Here is a 16322-nt window from a genome sequence, read left to right on the forward strand (position 1 = left end):
TTGATCCAGAGGGAAATTCAAGTTTCCAGCATCACAGTTCCATAGTGCAAAACATGTTAGTAAAAAAGTTAGTAGTGCAAAATACGAAGTACAAAAAAATATACCAGATATAGAAATACAAGGAGATGAAGAAAACTGTTAAAACTGAATATAGTGCAGGGTAACAGCTGTATTAAAAAGTGCAGAAGAGACTGTTAAGAATGAGTATAGTGCAGGGTAACTCCAGTAGCTTAGTCTATGAAAGTGCACTGTATGCATTATCTGTCCTGCAGACCGTCCTCCTTTGTCCCCCCCCCCCTCCCTAGAGAGGTGTTGTACAGTTTGATGGCTCTGGGGGACAAAGGATTTCCTGAGTCTGTCTGTGGAGCACTTGGGGAGCAGCAGCCTGCCGCTAAACAAGTGTTTGTGAGTAATTTGTTGCTATCAAAAGACACACAAATGCCAAAAATGAAGAATAACAATGGTTTAATATCGGTGTTACTGTAATTACAGCATTACATATTTTTCTTCATTTAAACCAGCCCTGACTACTGAAGCCCAATAAAGACTTGGCATATTATTATTGTTGAAACAGCATTTAAACACATGTCAAACAAATCAACAAGTTTTTTTATTTTTTTTTATTTTGTCAGCCTTTAGTTATCAACATCATATTCTGAGGACATAATGACCCTTTAGATAAAAACAGCATGGAGTGAACAATCAGTTGGCGTACCTGAATGAGGAAAAAAAAAAACGACTTTAAGGCTAAAGGCATACATTCAACAACACTCACAAAAACATTCAACATGTTTCAGATGGGTAAAACAAAAGTTGATGAACACAATAAAGCAAAAGCTGGCAAGGAATAAACCATAAATAAGTATATGACAGTGTTAGATTTCTCCAAAAATAAAAATGATCTATTTCTTTTTTCTATTTCACTGACTCTGAATTTTAGTACTGTCGTATCTGCAGAAGAACTTCATTGAGTGTAATGCCTTAAAGTAACTTAGACCTCAAGCTTAAGGACCGAATAATTCCTGAATATGAATAACGACTCTTGCAAACCATGAAATATGTTTCTCCGTTCAATTTGTTGTAGTCTACAGTCACCAGCCAGGAATGTAATGCACAGTAAATCCTGCTTTTTGCTTCAGAATGCTCCAAAATGACCAAAGCAAAATCCTTAAAAACACATCTGATGGTAGGGGAAATCAAAGTATCAAAGGCTAATGATTGTCATATCTTTCAAACATACATTGTGTTATAATTATCACTGGTAATGAAGGTAGATGAGTGGTAACACACATAATCCCCCCAAATGGTCACAGATACAAGAGCAACCTAACCTGAACCTCAGACAAATATAAAATACAAGCATTAATCCGTATTACTGTACACTTTAAAAGACAAGAGAACATTACAAATGCTCATAACAAAGGCATCGTCATATATTGTGAGCTGCACTGTGTCCACAGGACTGTCTCAAGTAGGATATCCTTCAGTACTGAACAAGCATTGAGAAGGCATTTCTTCCATTTTAAAAATATCTTCAAACCCCATAAACAATTATTATTATTATCCTAAACTGAGGAAATCAAACAAGGTTAACTACTTGTATGCATATGCACTTTTTTATTACAGTAACCACAGGTATCTAATGAGATACTTCATAGATTATCATACGATCAATCATTTACCCCCATCTTTATGCGTAAAGTCTGAAAAGTTTCAGACAAAAACTTGTTGTTACTGATCTAATTTTGTGCCAGTTATCAGTGTGTTACTATGTGCCACAATCTGTATATACAAATTTTAACTGTCGAAAATATTAAAATTGAGATTTATCTTAGTCAGTTCCAAAATTAAATAATTGAGCTGATTTATGAACAAGGAATTTCAAAGCTACATTAACCAGAAGGTCTCCATTGTTCCTGGTCTATTCACAGGCAGTACAATTCTAATGTTACCACTGTTGATATATATCATATTATACCCAAAAGCCTCATAGTGATTCATTATTATTATCATTATAATGACCAAGGCAAACTAATACCAAATCAGTTCCTCCACTTTTAACCCAAAACACAACCTGGAATAAAACGCAGTACCCAATATTTGCTACTCTTAGGTCTAATACCTAATATAATCCAAAATCTATACTGGCAACCAATTAAACTGACTCACTTAAATCCGAAATAAGGACTTTTATAAGTTGATTGTACAGTGCAAATTTGGTATCCCTGAACCAAAGCATAAGTCTACTCATAAATTAGCTCTCTTATCTGAAAAAAAAGGGGGGGGGTCCATCTTATTTATAACAGCTTAACAGTGTCAGACTAAAAGTTTTAAAAGAGAAAATAAAGTATTGTAGTTGCCTAAATCCAAGATTTTTAAAACAAACTCCAAAACATATCTTCAAAAAAATAGAATCTGTAGATGCCATCTTTCACTAATAATATCATCCCTTTATATTACAGCGTGTTCCTCTGAGTGTACATTTCACTTGAGAGACAATTAATGTTGCATGACCAAAAACTGTGTAAGTAAACCAATGAGGCATAGCTATGGTTATTCATACTGTAACAGTCCGTTGATACAGTGCAGTACATTGACTGCAAATAGTCTTATATTCACTGAGCTCTATGGTTACACCATAGACCCAGATCCAATGCGACATTCACTGGACTTCATTTTCACAGGATACGTGTTGTGTCTTCATCAGTCTCTTCCAGGTTACCTCAAAGACAACACTTGGACACTTGTCTGGACTATCTCAGATACTGTGAGTCCGTCCAGTCAACAGTCTGGTTTGATTTTAGAGTGGGCTGTGCTTGCTGTGAGGCGGCCTCAGACCTATCTTTTGTAGTGGCTGGGCGCGTCTGCGAACATGTACTTTAGTCTATAAGCCTCAGCCAGGAGGAGACCCACTTCCTCGTTACCCCAGTGGATTGTAGGAAGGTTCTGCAGTAGCATAAGAAGGCCCTGGAGAGCGACAGAAATCTTCTTTTAGACACTGACAATATTTCGGAAGGTAGAGGTTAATAACAAATAGGATTTCACAAATATATAAAGTATGTATGTTAGTATATATCTGAGACAGTAGAATCAGGTGTGCATGCATACACATAGATACAACTCACTACTAACTTATACTACAATCTGCATGGAAGCAAAGAGAGGCTGTAATCACCACTGGATTTTAAATACCACAGAATTTATAAAATATTTTACTTTGATAACCATCTATCTGCATTTAGGGCTGCAACTAATGACAATTTTCATCATTAGTTGATCTGCCGATTATTGTTTTGATCAATTATCGTTGTATTGTTTTATCCAACCAACAAGCCAAAACCAGAGAATATTCCATTGACTCACACATAAGACAATCGCTGACTTCAGCATGCTAACATGCCCACAATGACAACATGCTGATGTTTAGCAGGTATACTGTACTACTGTCTGTTCACCATGTTAACATTTGCTAAGTAGCACTAACCACAAAGTACAGCTGAGGCTCATGGGGATGTCATTGTTTTTGCAGGTATTTGGTCATGAAACCAAAGCTTTGGTCAAATACAATTTTTGCTAAGGGATCACCAAAGTTATTACAATTCAAGGGGACATATTCAGTTGCTTATAATATTAAAATGATCTCAGTCTTTCTCTTTGCTTCCATAAACCTGTCTTTACAGTAAGGCCTGTTACCATCTCTTGGGACTTCAATCAATATTCAGTGGTTACTTTCTCAGTTAAGTGTAGTGTGACTACAAAGACGACAGATTGGTACCTGAAAGTCAACCATGGAGAGGATTTCTTTGCGCCACTCAATGAGGAAAGCAGAACAGACGTACAGGTGGAAGTGGGAGAAACCCTCCGCTTCAGCCTGTAGTAAAACAAGCAAAGAAAATCAAACATGGAGAAGAAAGTCAACTTAACAGATAATGTATGAGGGGCCGTACTTGTAGCAGTGTGAATTCTATAGTAGTTTTTTCAGGCTGCGGTTTGTGCTGCTGCTGTACTGGATTACTTTCTATTTGTTGTTGGTGTACGCTCTGCTCTACCTGGTAGGTGTCCCAGAGACGAATAGTGCAGCGAAGCGGCAGCTCCCTCATCAGCAGATTGTTCATCCATCGGAAAGCAAACTGCAGGTACTCGACCTCATACCTCTTGAAGTGATTGTGAATGTCCTCTGGAGACAAATACACACAAACAAACAAACGCATACAAAGAAACAAACACAGATGTTACGATTGTGGGTTTCCTGTCAATAGCTCAAATCTGGAATCAGCTGTGCAGCCGTTTATCCCTCTCTACATTTATGAGCTCAAACAAGCCCAAAAGAGGAATGAGCAGGGCACATGTCAGTGCAAAGTGCAACCTAATGTGACACACAAAACTCCTTCTGGACTGACAGGAGTCCACTTACCATCTATCCTGCTGACCAGCTCCTCTAAAGCTTTCACTTTGTTCTGGATTCCAGGCTGAGCAAAGGTGTAGTTGTCCTGAAAGGATATCATTTTCAGCAAACTGGCACATGTACAGTTTTAAACAAGTGTTTATTGAGATGTATGTATGGGTGTGTGACCACACCTGTATTCCATCCAGCAGCTTGCTCATGCACCAGAAGCTGTCAGCTTCGATGTTTCTCTGGGTGTCCAGAGGCAGCACTGACACCTCAAAGTTCTCGACATCCTCTGTTGGAACAACAACAAGTAACAGTGAGGGAAACAGAAATGGCCCGACTCACACAGATGACTCTTATTAAAGATTGATTGCAGAAATGTTTATGACCTTGGGTGCTTTGTGTACAGTGATCATAGCCGTAGCTAAAAAAAAACACAGAGCCATGCAGGAGCAACAGCATGGCAGGCTGTAAACTTTACATCCGAGACATGTGGGGTTTAGTGTGGGACGGCTGCTCTGCAGATGAGCTGACACTACCGGGGCAGGGGAGTCAATCATGTGTTTGAAGGTAAGGTTCATGGAAGAAAATACATCAGTAATAATGTTGAGTGTGAAAATCCTGATTCAGGGACAACCCTAGTAACAACGTTGTAAAATATAGGTACATAAAATGGACCAAAGGCTGACATGAGTCATTTTGGTCCAGTGTGAATATAACGTGTCTCTATGCTGGGAATATTCCACCAATAACTTACTGACAAACTCAGAGAGGAAGACGACAAAGAAGGGTGTGACCAGATCGTTGATTCCCTGGACGTAACCGCTGGCTGGGTGACGGATGGCCCAGATAAAGAGAATACGCTCAAACACCTGAGGAAAGGAAGACAACAACAAAATAGTTGAATATTGTGTTTACCAGATGTATTATGAGATTAGAAGGCAAACACCACTCAGTCATTTTCATTATGATTCTCAACTTTCAGTTGAAATATTTTAGGCATTCAGTATGTTGCTTTGAGTTACAGTGTGCAAACCTTTTGATGCAAAGAGCCAAACAATTAAATCACTCTTAAAACACTAAATCACATCCTCAGAATACAGACATCTCACATCAGCACACGTTTCAATGCTTATTACTACATGTACAGATCACTAAATCAATGCAACACTACCCTGGTGAGCAGCACTGCAACACTACTGCTAATGTTACAGTTGTGTTACGTGTAGTTTTATGTTATTTGTCTTGCAGTATTACAGTAACTTGTATTTTTGATTATTAAAAGGTTACTCCAGTGATTTCGTATTGCACATCCATTAGTTGGGGGACTCACGAGAGATAGATTAAAAAGGAATTTAGTTTTTAAAATGGGTCAAGCTCCAAAAACAAATGGGTCCTACATTTCCCATAATGCAACGAATGTCATCTTGCCTGGTAAAGGCCCACATCTTTCAAACTCCACGTGCCCAGTTTGTGATGATGTCCTCAGGGTTCATTTCCCAGACTTTAGAAAGATCCCTTCAGAACCACATAAGACATCATGTAACTGTTTCCACAGGCTGAGTAGCATTCCTCATGACAAGTAAACAGACTTTGGTGTGCTTCTTTAAACTTCTAAGAAATACATTTAAATTAGATAAATATCTTAACTTTGTTGTGTTGAATAAAAACAAGCAGAAACAGTCACACTCATCATTTTGTCTTGTATGAATGGAGGATTTACTGTAGTGTAAAGTCAAACGCTACACTACACTATCTATATTTACAGTGACATAACGTGAAAGTTTGCACTACGTCATTTCAAATGCTGACTTCTGCAGAAATTGCACATTTATTTACTGTATATGCAAATTAAATAAAACTGATATTCAATGCAATAACGTGTTCTGCTGTTATGGGTTACATCAGACAAAATTCTTCACCATAAATTCACTGGAAGTTGATAATGCTGAACATTAACAAAGGATTATTGCCCTGCTCTAATGAGGCTGTGATGAAACCCAGTCACAGGTTTCTGGTTAATCTAGACATAAATCTTTGGGGTTTTGAAAACCCACATGAAATCACCACTTTTGAGGAACAAGCCAAGTTCCTTTTTTACAGCAAAGATCCTCTAATGTAGTAATCTGAGGCAGGTTCCTCCTCAGAGGCTGCCACAGTTACAGCACAATACAATTCACAGGGTCATGAGTTATCTACGTCTGATAACATCTAAGTGTATCTGAAGTCGGAGCCTCTCCCACCTCATTTGTCTCTACTTGACATGAGTTGAAGCCAAATCGTGATTTTCTGAAGTGAGTCCTGTATCACGGTACAAGTTCAACTCAGTGTGGCTCTCTTTTTCGGTTACCGGGTTTCACTGGGCCTAACATCTTTAATCTGTAACGCTGGGTTTTCCAATCCAGGTATGAGCGCATGTAAAAGATTTCTTATTTGTATTTATAACTTATTAAGCTTATAAACAAAGTGTGGATTTGTATTTTCTAATAAAAGGCAATAGTGGTTATACCTTTTATTTCCACTCATCATCTCATTGAGTCTAAGCAGATTTAAAGGGTAACTTCGGTACTTTTCAACCTGGACCCTATTTTCCCATGTTTTTGTGTCTGACTGACTAATGGGGACAACAATTTCTGAAATTAGTCCAGTATTGAGGGAGAGCACTGCAGACCGCAGCTGCTCGCGGCCTGAAATATGGTGCTATTGGGGCAAGCTGGCATCATCATTTAAGTCCACTAAAAGAGCTTGTATTTGCCATGACAGGCTCTGATTGTTATTATAAGTGTCTGACATTATGGAAAGAGTCTCGTTCTGAAATCTGGCGTGTTGCCGGAAGACAACGGTGGAAAACATCCACAGTGGAAAACATCCACGGTGGAAACGTGAGTGTCAGCCGGGCAGAGTTTGTTGTGTTGGAGAACAGAAAGTGTAGCTTAGTGTTATCTAAAAGATTTTCAATGTCACGGCTGAAAATTGAGATGATTTCCACAGTGTAGATGAGATCTTTGAATTCTATGGACGCCGGTATTTATTTGAGCATACAGAGCATACGGATATTCAGATTTCACAATGAGACTTCTCCTTGAGTGGGACTTGGACACAATAACAAACAGTCCAGATAAAGTGAAAGGTAAGAAAAAGGTTTTATTTCTCCGTAGGGTCCTTTCCATAATGTTTTCAGACACTTATAATAACAATCTGAGCCTGTCAGTGGTAAAAACAAGCACTTTTAGTGATCGTAACGTTACATTGACAATGCTCACCTGCCCTCACAGCTTGTTTGGCGGCTGCCGGTTATAGTGTTCTTCCTCAATACTGGACCAATTATAAAAAATTGTTGTCCCCATTAGTCACTACCTTATTTCCCTTTACCCATGCAGCATAGGTTACCATGGTGATCTAGTCCAGTTAGAAGTGAGCCAGCTGGCGAACCCACTTCATGATACAGGCTCCTGCTTCACTTTTAATTTGACAGATGAACCAAAACAAACTCAACACAAAGCACCCATCATTATGAAGAACACAAAAACAATCACCCTCATGCACTTTGGATGAACTACTAAGATATTTGAACTGTTTGTAATCCCACTGCTCTTTAGCAGTTCAGATCTTACCTCCTGTACTACGGGCTGCTGGAACAAGGGAATCAGAGGGTTGGTCCTTGGAATATCGATGTGAATCTGACAGGAAGCAACATGATTGAGATGTTACTCAGGTAAATCAAAGCAGACACCATGCTTGTGTTTACTGATTTAAAAAATAATTAACAGTCTAATGACTTTTCTTCATTTGTTAAAGGGAAGATTTGCCACCTTTTATGTATGTGGATGTCCAATCAGAGTTGATGGTGGATTTTGTTGATTGAAGCAATACATTCGTCAGTGCTGCTTTATTGAAAGAGGGTGCAGGGTGCATTGCGCGCGAGTTTCTGACGCCCGAAAGGTCCCCACTGCCCATATCCTCTTGCACTGCTAATGCAGTCGCAGCCTCGGTCTCTCTCTGCTGCATCTGAGTCAGCCAAAACACTAAAATGTTTCCTCATCCATAACATCCTCTGCACTCATATTTTGGGATGCCATTCTCTCTGTTGGAAACGTAGCTAGCTTGCAATACAAGCAAAGAGAACGAGGAAGTTCTATTTTTTGTTTTTTTACTTTATTTACACAACTTACAAAAGGTTTAGGAAGTTCTGTTTTTGAACGACATCTAGAGCACGGCGCCCCCCAGGCTACCCAGAGGCAGAGACTGGAAATCCAAGCTGAAATAGCAGCCTGTAGTTCTTCCTGCCTCAGACTACGTCACCGTCACATCAAATCAAATAACGGCGAAGAAAGAACAGCAAGAGAACTCAGCTTTCTATGTTAGTATAGCACGGTTACATTTACCATCAACACTTGGACATCCACGTAAAAAGGTGGAGAATTTTCCCTTTAACTGTATAACTGTATAATTACCTGTCTGTATGTGTCTTTATAGTGCTCGTCTGTTCTGGAGTGGTAATACTGCTCTATGAAGCCAAAGTATTCCTCTCGCTTTCTTGTTAGCACCAGTTCTCTGCGCTCCTTGTTGGCCGGCAGGTAGCCCTGTCAGAGAGCGAGGAGAAGAGAAGAAGCGCCAGTTAGGTGAACAGTTTCAGTCGAACAGTACTGAACATCCAGATAAGAGAAAAGAGAGGAGATATGTTTGATTTTGATATTATGTGAGCATTTTCTAAAAAGGAATGCAACAAGCCAAGATGCAGGGCAGAACATGTTATATTGCAAAACTGAAGGTCATGAGACTTACAGAGAGAAGCCTCCATGTGATTGGCCGGACTTCTCTTGGTATGCCCGACCAGCTGTGCTTTCGGAGTTCCTCTGCAACAGCACAGAGCAAGATATGAACACACATGAGATAGACAGACAGACAGACAGACAGACAGACAGCATATTCAGCTGGCTGTAACCCAGAGTGTAGTGTTAGCCAATAATGACTCTGTATCTACAGTATGAAAGTGCGAGGCTGTGTTGCTCTCCTACCTAGGTCAGTGTTGGGACTAGCCAGCAGCTGCTTGAATTTGTCCAGCCGGGTCTTCTCCCGCACCGTCATGGGTGGTGCCCCCGACGCGTTCTGGTCCGACATGCGAGCCACCAGCGGGATGATGGGACGAACTGGGAGAGACTGCTGTTTCTGTAGCGTGGAGCGAACTGTCGAGGGGCCACACAAGAAAATGAAAATCTAATACTGTAGTCCTAACAACTTTGTGTAGACTTTACAAACTGTTTTATGAACACAAGAAGAAACCCACAACAAGTTATAAAACCCTGCAAATGAGACATAATGTTCAACTTAACATCCCTCCTTACAAAGTTAGGTCAAAAATGTATGTATTGTTTGATCTTTTTCATTGATAACCTCAATCTAGACATTTAATTTCCCATCTTATTGCCACCTTTACTTCTATAGTTAATACCATATATAGAGATGCTTGGACTTCCCATATAAATGTCACGGTACCAGAATGAGGAACTATTTATATCACAGAAGTGTATTATAATTATATATTATTCCAAAATGAAACTGAATAAAATCTATTCTTCAGTATCATTATGTGATGAGTATAAATTAGCTGAGGGGTCACTTTAATTTATTTTGGTTTGACCCTGTCATACAGTATGTGATTACTAGCTAAAACAATTTGATTGTACTTAAGAAAGAGATCAAAACAGAATTTAAAAATGTTTGATTATTCTGAGATGACAAGGAGTATTTCATACAGCCACCAACAAGCGTTCATTTAATATGGGGCATGATTGCAGCAAAAAAGAGACTTTTAGACTGGAAATCATCAGATTCTGCATGTTTTAAAAAAGCTTTTTTTATCATTCAAATGGAACAGCACTGCTTATCTAACCCTAACACAGAAAAGTGATTTTTCCTCAACAACTGAACCCATTTTAAAATATCTTTACTGATCTATTTATCTTTGAATCATTTAATTAATATATTTTAAATGGAGACAGATCATCCCCTATCTTTTTATACTTTTCTAAATGTAGTTTTTTTTTTTTTTTTAAAGTGTGTAGGCGTTCTCTTTGTCTGACAATGTCCTTCCTCTTGGCAACGTGAAATAGGACAACCAAATAAAAACCAAACAAACACACACAAAACAATGAAACAGCACATGAAATTCGGATTTAAAATATATTAGTGTGCCTGTAACCACGGGGCTCTGATGGCACAAGCTCAGTGGGTGAAGCCAGGTGACTTCTGAGATGTCCATGTGACCCGTGAATAAACTGACTATTCACAGCAAGTCAGCTGGACTGATATATAGTCACAAACCCTGCCTGAGGATCTTATGTAACGCACTTACCGAGGGTTGGGCCAACATAATCAAGGACTATTGAAACTTTTACATTTAGAATGTTGCATCATTATAAAACATACACAAATGTTACTCCAATTATCTTCTGCATGCTTTCAGCTCATGCACCAGTGTGATATTTCTTTTATCCTACATCTGGAGGTAACTGTGATGTTTTTGTTTTCTTCTTTTTAGCAACATCCTGTCTCACATAGTTTTATACAGTATCAGATGGGAATTGCACGGCATAAAACACAGTCTTGTCCTGTTGACCACCAGCAAAGATGCTCAGGATGCTACACTATTATTCATTTGTGATTCATGTGTGAAGGTAAGCTTTAATTACTCTTTTTCACAAAGACCTTAAAGATCATAACTGAGATAACATACACTATAAGTGTTCATGTTAATAAATTCCTCGGTTGTTTAATTAGTCTGTGTCACTGTAAACACATTACTGCACATGGGGATAAGAGCATTTGGATAAACATTTTCAGAACTGCAAAATGTTAAAAGGCCTGTTATAATCCCACTAACCCCATCTGTAGTGTGAGGTCCCCCCCGACAAACTCTGTAATTAGCTTCACTATGAATCACCTGATAAGCTGCTCAATAGCTCTTAATGCCAAATGAACTTCTGCAGTGTATTACCCACATACCTGAGGACGGGCTGAGGTGGACGTCGCTACTAGACTTGACAACCTTGCCGTTGACATGCTCGCACTCTGCGTCCTCTGCGTCCTCCTCTTGCACATCCTGGAGATCTTGAACTTCTGTCCTGGGAGGTGCCAGTCTGTCTGACACCTCGGTTTCTGTATCCACAGCCTGATTCTGCTGCTGCTGCTGCTGCTGAGTGGAAACACATCTGAATATCTCCTTTCATGTCACACCAACTCGGTGCCCATAACTGCTCAAGGATAAAAAAAAAAAATGATGTCTAGTAGATACCTGGTTCTGTGTGGACATAGGGTGGAGGCCTGATGGTAGGGATGAAGCTGGGGCGGGGGTCCCGAGGAAATCCTCGTCCTCCTCTTCGTTGATGTCCCAAGCATCATTGGTGCTGCAGGCGAATTCATGGAAGCTAGAGGCCTTTTTGGACTTGAGATTGTTGAACTTGGGCTTTGTGTCTTTGGGATACCTGCAGAGGGACAGATTGAGACATGAAACAGACAGAAAAAGAGAAAGAATACAGAAAAGTAAAGAATTGAAGGGTCTCGTTCATGGCGGTGCTGGTACGTAATATACACAGAAATTTAGGGGATGATATCGCCAAAAGGAACACAAAAAACTAAACTTCAAATCCATCAAAAAAGGAGCAATAGCACACTGAAAGTCTTTCAAATAGGTTGAACGATGTGAATGTCAACATTGGGTCACACTGGTACAGTACTGGTGCATGCAATCCACACATGTTCAAGTACTTGATGCATGGAACAATGCGCTGCAAAACAAGGTTGAAAATGGGAGACAGAAATAAAACGCACAAATAAAAATGTATCCATGTGGGTAACATGACGCCATGCAGTCCAGTTGGGTTTAGCACTTACGTGCGTCGCAATCGTGGGTCGAGAGGTGGATGCTGTGCTCCATAAACTGGTTGTACACTGTTGAAGATGACATGTGAACTGCTGTCACCTCTGTGCAGAAAAACACATGCAGCTTCCCGGTCTTTGACCTAGCCAATACTAATAGTCAGCAAATCTAATCAATTATTATTCAGAGGAAAGTTAGCAGATACACGCCCTGTCTTTGTATGTGTTGCTCTTTGTCAACATATTGTCCCTTGTTTCTTAGTTACAGTAAGTTGCTCAATCCCTTTAAAATCAGTTCACTTATTACATAAGGAACAATGAGGGCTCATAGAGGAGAATACACCATAGCTGAAATTGACACTTTGGTCCAGATCACTGTTTCTATAAGACCTTTTGACTTTCTTTATACCAGGATACCTTAGGCAGCTGATAGGTATAGAGCAGCCTGTGTGAGGATGGCTAAAAGACTTGCACTTATGGGTGAAGGCACACTGGGTGTAGCTACCACATCGATGGTTTCCTGCAGGGAGAGTGATGATATCTGAGATAGATGGACCGCTTAAAGGGAAGTTTTGGGGGATCCCTGAAAATGTGTTTTAATTTGGGCTGTGTCTCAGTGATGTGCCAATGTGTTTTTGGGTGATTTTGCAAAGCTTGAAACCCAGTGGGGAGTACAGTATTTTGTGAAGCACAGACCCAGCAAATTCAGCCACGCATTCTGCCTAAGCTCAGATCATCTCTTTTCTTAAATAACCCTAACTCCGCCTTATTCAGATTGTGCTGTTGTGTATTGAACAGAACTAAGGGACAGCTTGCACAGCCCCTGTGTTCTTCACCACCCTGTGGTGGGCATTATGTTCAATCTTCTTTCTAACTCTCTGGCGACCCAAAGCAGACACAGTTGAGAGTCATAGGCTGGGATCTGGGCCAGACCCACAACACTCCTTTCCCTCAAAGCCAAAGGCAGCAGCCTCCTCCTCCCCATTCAAACATTTAGGCTTTGCTAAAAAAAAAGATTTACTGGATTAAGTAATGCATGCTCAACAGTCAAACCTCCGTTATATTTGTGGTTACACAGTTTGGGAATTGAGGCAAGTCAGCATATCTGTGTCTGTGTTAACAACACAAATCAGTTATTAGTTACAGTTTTGTAAACAAATAATTTGCCAGTAAAACATGAATTTACTTTTCAGACTGTCTCTAGAGGGCAGACTGAGGTCGTTCGTAGAAGACTGCTCTCTTTAAAAAGGATATTCTGATTACAGATTGGGGACAAAGGAATTTATTAATGACTATTCTTTTTTTTTATCCAAAATGCTGACTGTCAGTGTGGCAGAAATTTCACTAATGATAAGCGCTTAACTCAAAGTAGCGCAGAGGCTTTTGTGTGAGTATCACAAAGCAACAAATATCACTGCTAGTATCGCGTGGTCTCTGTCAAACTCCCACGCCTGAGGCTAAATGATGTCAACCTAATTCATGTCATTTGCATGAATCAACTGACAGTAAGCCTGGTTGGGCTGGGAACTGGGCCTGCTGATTATCTGGCAGTGCTAGAGAGTCTCTTGTTTATCTGCCTCAGACTTGTTTTATCAGGAGCGGCTCAAGGACAGGCAGTAGGACTAGCTGCTTGCTTGCTTCCCTGTTCAAACATGTGTTTGTGTTTGGGTTTCCAGCCTCCCACCCACACCACAGTTTGAGAAAGATCAGTGTGTGTGACAAGGACAGCAACGCCCTCTCCTTAGAGATCATCTCTTCTCAGATACCACCCCCCTCTCTGCTGCTCCACCCTCTCTACCAGGCAGTTTCATAGAGAGCCAGAGCAGGACAACCACTCTTCATAGTCATAAAGACACACAAGCCAATACAGATATATACACATGAGTATGAATAGGTCATGTCTTATCAATGAAGTGTGCAGGGGTGAGGAGAATAAAAGAAAAGAAGATCCCTGCAGGTGCTCCTCACAGTGCCCATTATAACCCATTATCATGATGCCTATTGAGCAAGCTCTACAGGCTGGGACTAACCTAGTGCTAAGGTCTGAATTAAAAGCAATGGTCCCCATGATTGCTCCCATTCAGGGTCTGAAATGAACCTTTTTCCTCACCTGCCACTGTGGCAGGTCACTGACCATTTCTACCTGCCACTCAATTTTTGTCTGACACTTCTGAAATCTAAGTAGAACGTTTTAAAATTGTAACCACTGAGTCAGTGGTACCAGACCGTAGAATTATGGAATATATCATGTAACATTAATCCATGACTATATTTAATTTAGGCTTTAGAGTTGCTTTTTTTTGGTCTTTTTCCTTTATTTGACAGTGATAGGTGAAAAATGGGAAGAGAGAGGGGATGACAGTGCAGAAAGGGCCACAGGTCGGATTCGAACCCTGGGCCGCTGCAGCAAGGTCTCGCCTATTTGATTCATGGTGCGCCCGCTCTACCCGGTGAGCTACCCGGCGCCCCTAGAGTTGCTTTTTAAAAATAATATTTCTTAATATAAGGAAAAACCTATTTGCCATGGTGGCAGGTGACCTGGAATTTGTACCTGCCACAGCCAACATTTACCCTGTATTAGGCAGGTGGCAGGTGCTAATGTCATTCCCTGCTCCCACTTCATGAACATTATGCTATTTTTCCCCCCATAACAGATCATATAGTCTCTACTTTGTAATAAGCGTCCACCCTGTGCAATATAATTTTTCCACTTGTGCAATTTTGTTAATAGTTTTTTTTTATTGTCAATACTGTATATACTGCCTTCTATTTAAATGTTTCATATTTTGTTTCACTTTGTTTAGCTCTTTTTTTTTTTTTTTTTACTGTGTTAGCTGATGCATCTTGTTTTTTGCACTTTCCCCTTTGCTGCAAATTTCCCCACTGTGGGACTAATAAAGGAATATCTTATCTTATCTTAAACTAAAGACAAACTATGACCTTGCCAATCAGTTCTTGTGGGTGAACTTGTTGGTCACCAATAAAACAAAAAGCCAACAAAAAGAGGATGTATGTCATTTAACTTCTTCCCTTTTATTAAAGAGATTGCAAAATAAGAGATGAGTGGGATTACAGCAGTGATGCTCATCAAGATAGTGCACACTCTCCTTCACTGTCAGTAGCTATAGCCTATATCAGGTGTCATCACCACCTCTGAGCACAGACTGAGGAAGCATATGGCGGGCGTGACGCCTCCACTGAAACCGCAGAGAAGAGAGAGGTGGAGGTCTCTCTCTCTGCTATAAAGATACACACTGACACCAGACAGTGGGACGGGCTGAAACCCACAATAAGGTCAACTAATGACTGTTCTTTAGGTTACTCACAGTGCTAGTACTTAAGCTAGTACTCCTAAACACACTTCACTATGAGTTCAAGCGACACTATGATGTTCTTAGTTATATAATATCTATCTCTACTGATGCTGTTTTCAACAACTGTGTCCGTCTGAAACGTGCTAAAGGACTGGACTTGGTTTAGTGTCGTTTAAAGAGAGTTATAGGAACCCACCTTCCGGGAACCTTTGCGCTTCTCCTCCAGAAATTGATCCTGTTCTCGGTGGCCATCCTCGGATCAACACAACAACCTCCTTCAGACCCAGACCGGCTCCTCACACGACCAGACCATAGAGGAACAGCTCAGCCCGGCTCGGCTCCGTCTAGCTCCTTCTCTTCATGAGTTTAACCCGCAGGTAGACAGAAGATGTTCAGGTGATATTCAGCTTTCAATATGCGATGATGTCTGAAACTGAGCTCTGGAAGCAGCCATCTTGGAGCACACGGAGCCGGCGCCTGTGATTGGCTGGTGAGCGGAGCAGGTGCAGTGACAGTAGCCAATAGGAGGAGGAGGTGGAAGTGACGCGTCAGGGATGTTCGCTTATACAAAGTCATGAGGAGATGTTGAAACCTCATGCTGGTGAGGAGAAGTTTGTTGTTGTTCTGAAGTAGCCCACCATTCAAATGCAAAGCAGTTTTGATGGGACATGTTGACACCTGACGATACCAGTGAGGTGGAGAAACTCCTATAGCTGGAGAACAATGGGGTTGAAACTAGT

At 40.5% G+C, this 16322-nt stretch overlaps 1 protein-coding gene across 5 annotated transcripts; it reads right to left on the reverse strand.

The window, feature by feature from the left end:
- Positions 1-614: 614 nt before the first annotated feature.
- Positions 615-16066, reverse strand: tbc1d22b (TBC1 domain family, member 22B). 5 transcript variants are annotated; one of them, XM_037773736.1, is made up of 13 exons: positions 15779-16066; positions 11685-11874; positions 11396-11576; positions 9409-9576; positions 9176-9246; positions 8845-8973; positions 8005-8070; positions 5148-5262; positions 4579-4682; positions 4415-4490; positions 4050-4177; positions 3776-3871; positions 615-2967 (listed from the first exon to the last, which is right to left on the reverse strand). In XM_037773736.1, exons 1-13 carry the CDS (start codon positions 15832-15834, stop codon positions 2839-2841), a joined length of 1509 nt encoding a protein of 502 aa, XP_037629664.1. In that variant the 5' UTR covers positions 15835-16066; the 3' UTR covers positions 615-2838. The 5 variants fall into 5 exon arrangements, with proteins under 5 accessions (XP_037629664.1, XP_037629663.1, XP_037629662.1 ...); XM_037773735.1 differs by having other exon boundaries at positions 11396-11579; XM_037773734.1 differs by having other exon boundaries at positions 11396-11582.
- Positions 16067-16322: the final 256 nt, after the last annotated feature.

This window comes from Sebastes umbrosus, chromosome 6 (assembly GCF_015220745.1).
Source record: "Sebastes umbrosus isolate fSebUmb1 chromosome 6, fSebUmb1.pri, whole genome shotgun sequence".
NCBI lineage: Eukaryota > Metazoa > Chordata > Actinopteri > Perciformes > Sebastidae > Sebastes > Sebastes umbrosus.

Excerpts from the sequence above, each read along its gene's own strand:
- tbc1d22b (XM_037773733.1), bottom strand. The coding sequence starts at position 15,834 with ATGGCCACCGAGAACAGGATCAATTTCTGGAGGAGAAGCGCAAAGGTT. Across the intron at positions 9,247-9,408 it reads TAGTCCCAACACTGACCTAG|AGGAACTCCGAAAGCACAGC; the intron begins GTAGGAGAGCAA and ends GTGCTGTTGCAG. Across the intron at positions 4,683-5,147 it reads CTTCCTCTCTGAGTTTGTCA|AGGATGTCGAGAACTTTGAG; the intron begins GTAAGTTATTGG and ends TTGTTCCAACAG.